The 6,616-nt window shown below is 34.5% G+C and overlaps 1 protein-coding gene across 1 annotated transcript; it reads left to right on the top strand.

Annotated features, from left to right (window-relative positions):
• The first annotated feature begins 702 nt into the window (after positions 1-702).
• LOC149546818 (uncharacterized) lies at positions 703-2,167 on the top strand. Its single transcript, XM_089791375.1, has one exon. It carries the CDS (start codon positions 906-908, stop codon positions 1,911-1,913), a length of 1,008 nt encoding a protein of 335 aa, XP_089647501.1. The 5' UTR covers positions 703-905; the 3' UTR covers positions 1,914-2,167.
• The last annotated feature ends 4,449 nt before the right edge of the window (positions 2,168-6,616 follow it).

Raw genomic sequence — 6,616 nt, forward strand, 5'->3', positions numbered from 1 at the left:
CACTTATTATTCTAATGTTGTATATTAGTCATACATATTACAATCGATTTATTTTTTAACTTTTACTATTTGTCTTTAGGTTACTTATAGCTAAATCTTACATAAATTCGAAGCTGAAGATAACTAAAGAAATAATTACAATTAGAAATACTAAATAAGATTTTTTGAAATGAAAATATTTTAAAATAAAATAAGCATAAAAAATAGATTCAAGCTTTAACCAAAATCTTATTTAGAATTTTAAATTTAATCTTCAAACTGTATCACAATTGAATAAAAAAAAAAACATTAAAACCAACACTAACTCAAAAGATATTTGATATAAAGGAAATGTTCATGAACATTAACTGAAAAGACATCTACTATAACGACGAAACTTATGATATAGACACCTAAATAATACCATTGAAAGTAAGTTTTAAATTAATCAATAGGTCGTCTTCGGCATATTCGCTAGACGGTAAGTTGGACTCATAATTCAAGAACCAGCGCATATTTTTATAAAACAGTGGGCGGAACCATGGTTTTAAGTCTAAGCATGTCTGGTTTTCGTTAGTGGACATCCATATGTACACTTCTCTTATCTTCTTTACTTTTCTCTTTTTTTTTGGGTTGGATATGGCAAGTTGCAAGAAATATCTTTGCGTGTCCCGTTTATTTTACTGACCATAAATGTTACAATCCAAGTTCTATAGTAGCCCCCACTGCGAATAAAAATTTCTGATTCTTCCACACAAGTTGCAGATAATTTAGTTTCTAAAGCCTCAATGATTAACTCCACTCGCCTTTAAACTTGGGTTTAATGACGGGCGACAGTGGAAGTCTGCGTGCTTAAATAATCGCTTGTTTTCAGTTTTGAATCAACTAGCGATAGTCTGTTTTCTTGACTTCGACAGCAAAAGAAAATGTGTGGAGGAAGCATAATATCAGAGTTAATAGGCGGCAAAACTAATCGCCGGAAACCTACTACCAGAGATATTTGGAAAGACTTTGACAGATTTTCTGAGTACCATCTTGGTAAAGCTCTTTATCAGCCGCCCAATGAATCATATGCCGGTCGCCAGAAAGTTGAAGAGGAACGTGTGGTGAAGAAAGTAGTGGAGAAGAAAAGGAAGGCGCATCATGAGTATAGAGGCGTGAGGCGACGTCCGTCTGGCAAATGGGCTGCAGAGATCAGAGACCCCGTCAAAGGAATTAGGGTTTGGCTTGGAACTTACAACTCGGCGGAAGATGCTGCAGCTGCCTATGATCATGAGGCTCGAAAGATCAGAGGTAAAAAGGCCAAGCTTAATTTCCCCGCAGTACAGGCCCCTAACACCGAGGAATTTACGGACAAGGTGAATGTTTCTGTTCAATCCCTACCAGATCTATTGCAATCTTACAGCTGTCAATTTTTCTTGGAAGAATCTGCCGTAGTTCCGGTTCAAAATTATGATAAGGAAAGAGAGTGGCTTAGCCCTGAAGTGAACGAAGCAGCAGTACATGAGTATATGGAAAATTTGGAGAGGGTTTTGGAATTGGGACCTCATAGCTCTACCGCGCAATGCCTCTCTGTGGGATTTGATAAGAATAGTTATGAGTTTTCTTGTAATGGGTCAGAAGATATAATAAGTTCGACTTCGATTCAAAGGAAGAAAGCTCATGAGGAGTTGCTCGAATCATCTGTTTCTTTGGATGGCATCTTTGAGGAGGTGTGTGATCGCAGAACTCAAAATGAATCTTCTACATCGTATCAAAGTGCGGCGGGGTTAATTGACTCGGAGATGGATTTGTTTGAGTCCCTGTATTTTAAGGCAACGCAGAATGACTGTGAAGGAGGGTCGTCTTTACTGAAGCAAGATAATCGGCCCGATGGGGTATGGACTGAATCTGAGGAAAGCCTGTGGACTCCAATCTTTTCAATCCAGGCTTAATAAGTCCTCACCTAAATGTATATTTATCTGGATAGAGTGTAGAAAAAGTTAATCCAGGCTTAATAAGTCCTCACCTTAATGTATATTTATCTGGATAGAGTGTAGAAAAAGTTAATCCAGGCTTAATAAGTCCTCACCTTACTGTATATTTATCTGGATAGAGTGTAGAAAAAGTTGTGTTATAAATGTTTTCTATAGTTCATCTGGTCAGAGTGTGTAATGGAAATTGTTATTAAGATTGTATTGTCTCCAAATTCATTGACTCATGTTTCATAGGTAATAATTCTACAAAATTCATGTCTCCTAACAATGAATAAAACACTTAGTTCTTAGGTGATGCTTACAGTTCTGAAGATTCTAGACTTTTGCAGAGATCACGACCCCCATACTATTTCAGTTCTAGCATACTTAACTAAAGAATTTCATCCATGATTAAGCCCATTCTTTCAACCTCATTTTTCGACAATATTGTTGAATATTATGTTAAACATAAATAAATAAGTTACAAGTATGTGTCATCAAATAAGATTAGTTGTTCAGTGTGTTTAAGTTATTTGTTAAATAGATCTAGCTATTTGTTGGTTGTCACATGTATTAGCATAATTAAAGGATCTTGTGGAAGTCAAATTGCTCTATGTATTTATGTTTTTAATGATGAATAGTAAGCAACAAGTTTTTATTTTATGTGTTTTTTGTTTTTATATTTTTAGTATAGAAGCTTTATCTTTTAATAAAGTATCAAACTTATCTTCCTCTTACAAACTCATCTATGGTGTTTTTTTTTCAGAAGACATTTTACAATGGTAGAATAAGCTATCAAGGTAATGAGGCTTAAAAGAACTTCCTAAGTTGTTATTAAATGGAAGAAACTATAGCTCATGGGGGTTATGTGACACACCTGTAAAAATTGTGTCGAATAGTATTTGAGTTTGGATGATAGTTGCATGATTATACTTTCATTTGGGAGCAAATTGAAAACCTTTACTAGTCTATGAGTTATTTTGGAAAAAATATTTTCTACATAATGTTATTTTTTCTTATGGTGGTGGGGGTGTTGGAATTACTTCTTCAACATAAATGAATATGTCATAAGTATATTTGATCAAATTGGACTAGGTGTCCAATCTATTTGAGTTCATCATTCAAAATTCTTAGTTCATTGTCAAATAGTTCTAGTTCATTGTGAGTCATATATAATTAATTCTCATTATCTTTTAGCATAATTATAGAATCTTATTATAGTCAAATAGCTCTCTAGATTTGTATTCCCTAATGGTAAAAAATACTTTGCAACTATGTATTTTCTCTATATTTATTTCATTTATTTATTAGTATAGTATTTACTTACAAATAAAAGTTGTTGGCATGTCTCATGCTCCAAATTCGTATTTGATATATAATGTATGAATTAATGAATGAAAATATTCTGAGAAATGTAGGCTAACAATAGATGACAACTATATAAATTATCAAATTTTATTATAATTTTACAAAATTATTATTTATATATTATAGAAGATCATTAATATGAACAAAATATTTAAAGCTTCAAAAAAAAATATAAGTCACTAGTATTGTTGAAAATAGTAACATTACATATATTCAAAAATAATGAGTGTTACAAATTAAGGATGATCATATTTTTTGTGGCTATATTTATATTTTTAATTTATTTTATAGATGCTTCCTATGCAATATTTGTTGACTGATTCTATGTTCTTTTTTGTGAGTAAACTATTTTTAATTATATATTAATGAAAATTTCATATTCATAACATAAATAAAAATCATTAGTGTTTGGGGAGACAAATGTATAGTGGAGTTTGTCTAGTATTTGGATAGTAATTGGTGATGTAGAGTAAAAGAGTATTCCTCAAGAATCATTAAGGTTTAGTTCTTAGGTTTTTGTTTTAGACACCAAAATCCATCCTATTCTCTCCAACCCTTCCAATTAGGTTGACCATCCCATTCAACCTTTCTTCCAGGAACCCCTACAAAGCCCTCTCTTCACTAGAGCAGCACATTTCACAACTTGGGTTTGAAAGCCCTTATAGGAAACCTTTCTCTCCTAAGACCTTCTTAGGAAATTTTCATCACCTGCAACCTAGGATCTTTCAACAAGAATTTAGGGTCTGTGGGTATCCCTCATATGCTTCAAGCACAATTCTACACATTTTTATTTACTTAGCCATACTCTCAAAATAATACAAAAGATTTGAGGGTGTTAAGGGCTAAAATAGACCAAAACAAATTAGCCCTCCAAATCAAGTTGAAATTTACACCAAATCCACCTTAAAAAATCCCCCAAATAAAAGTGATGCCTAGATACCTTTTAAATGGACTAAAAAATCTTGTAAATTTGGATTTTAGTTTTGTCGTGTCCAATTTGAACTAGGGATGGGCAAAAATGGCTTGTAAACTCTTAAATTGTGAATGTTTAATAAAACATAGTTCATATAGATTCATCAATAATATATGGAAACTAATTCATTCTTCTCCATGTCTGATAACATCAAATAAATATTTTCTTGGCACTAACACACCATCTATGACTTTGCAACATCACTTTTTTGTACTAATTTCGCTTGTCACATCTAAATGCCAAGCCTAGGACATCACAACAAAATTGAAGTTTCAGAGGCACTAATCTAAAACCAAAAGCATTTTATAATACACTAGATATCCTACCATCCCCTTAAGTATCATGAGTTTTAGATGATTAACTGTTAAGCATAATCCATTTATTTGTGAAACTCATGTTGAATGTGAATTCTCAGATGCTTGTAACTACCTCTATGTTAGATTAGATGACTTCACATCAATTAAAAAGGGATGATAGGTCATGAAATGATTAATTCATGATTAAAAAACAAAGAAACTAATGTAAACCAATCAAGACCAACACATTCAATTACATGAAAACAATGAAGCTTTTATTGACCAACACTAAAAACTTCTTTGCTTGTATTTAATCACAAAGTTACATCCTCCCATTAATGAAAATAATTAAATCATGCTATGATCGACTATTTGAACTTTTTTTTTCAATGAATAGTCCCTTCCTTATAATAAATAAATAAATAAAGTTACATATTCATAACAAAGGGGCTAGGGGATATAGGATCATCTCGTGAGTTCATATAGTCACTCACCATGAATCAACTATTCATCAAAAAACTTTAGAAAATAATAGAAAACAAAGAAATCCTCATGCTACCAGTGCAACGCCAACTGAGGAAGGAGGATCCTTATCATTAGAGCCCCATACAAAAGTGGGGTGAGTAGATGGTTTAGGGGGAGCCCAACCATCATCAGCAGTAGCAGCCTTATCTTCATCTTTCTTTCCATTAGGCCTAGGAGGAAAAATGGCTAAGTCTAGCCGGGGAAACACCCACTTAGGGTCCAAGTGAGCAGAGGGCAAACTACTAGCAATAGTAGTAGGACGAGCCATTGGAGACCACCCAAAACCAAACCTCTGGGGAGGCGAGGCCAAGCGATGCTGATCACCAAAACCTCTAGAAACATGGTGCCAACCAAATCTAGCAGAACATGAGCAACTATATAAGGGCATTTCCCCAAGGAGTGAAAAACCTCTTATAAGTGTGCCACCTCAAAAGCCACTTTATCCATTTGTACTTGAATTTGCAAAATGACATTGCTATAAATACATGTTTTAGAGTACATAGCCACATTAATGTAAAGTGTCTTGTGAGCATAAATGATTGCATTGAGATCTTTCAAAGTGGTAAATAAGATCTCCAATCTGAAATCATGCCATATCTAGGCATATTTGAAGGGAATCAAAATATTATCACCTAGAAGAACCATATGCCAAGAAAAAGGTTCTGGGTTGAAAGGGCAAAAGAGATCATGGATCCATCACTAATAACACTAAGCCCATCTATAGAACCAAAAAATGTGCAAAAAGGACTCTGGTGGACCACAAAAAGGGTAGCAGAGGTTAGGAACTCCCAAATGCCATAGTGGGGAACCCAAAGGCAAGCCTTGGAAAAGAATGCACTAGAAGAAATGCATAATTTTGGGTTTAGTAATGGTGTGCCACACGGTGGAGAACCTATGACTCCAAGTGCGATGTGAGGATTGCAAATGCAAACATTGGTTGAGAACATAAACCATGAGCATGTGAGGAACCAACCATCAGTAACCTAGCCTAGGTTAATAGCTAGTTACCAGAGTGTCTGGATACCACTTTGAATCTTTCCACCAAGGGTGAGAAGACTAAATTCCCACTTTGTGTAACAAATGTGAAGGCACTGTAGAAACTAGAAGATCAAAAGTCTCCCTATCTGGATGAGTGAGCCGAAATTGCACTCTCTTGTCTTGCCATGACTGCAAGCTCATAGTAACTTTAGAGAATAGATCTTTAGGGGTCCTTATGCCATGTTTAAAAAAATGCAAAGCACTAGCCCCGTGCACCTTAGCCAGGGGAACACCTTGAATAGAAAATAAAGGTGACCACGAGAGACTATGTTGGTTCAAGGAAAGCCCATTTATGAATCCATAACCAACCTAGTGAAGCCAGGGCTTAACAACTTCCTAGGATTTCCAAATGCTCTTGGCAACAAAAGTACCCTAAAATTGAATAGGTTCAGGGGTAATTAAAAGGGTTTGAAACCTAATCCCTTTCTAGGTTGGTTGGTGAACTGGAAAGCCTAAAGAAATGCAATGGCTTACCAGAATCT

This window comes from Cupressus sempervirens, chromosome 7 (assembly GCF_028749045.1).
Source record: "Cupressus sempervirens isolate cs-2001-9-10 chromosome 7, ASM2874904v1, whole genome shotgun sequence".
In the NCBI taxonomy this organism is placed as follows: Eukaryota; Viridiplantae; Streptophyta; class Pinopsida; order Cupressales; family Cupressaceae; genus Cupressus; species Cupressus sempervirens.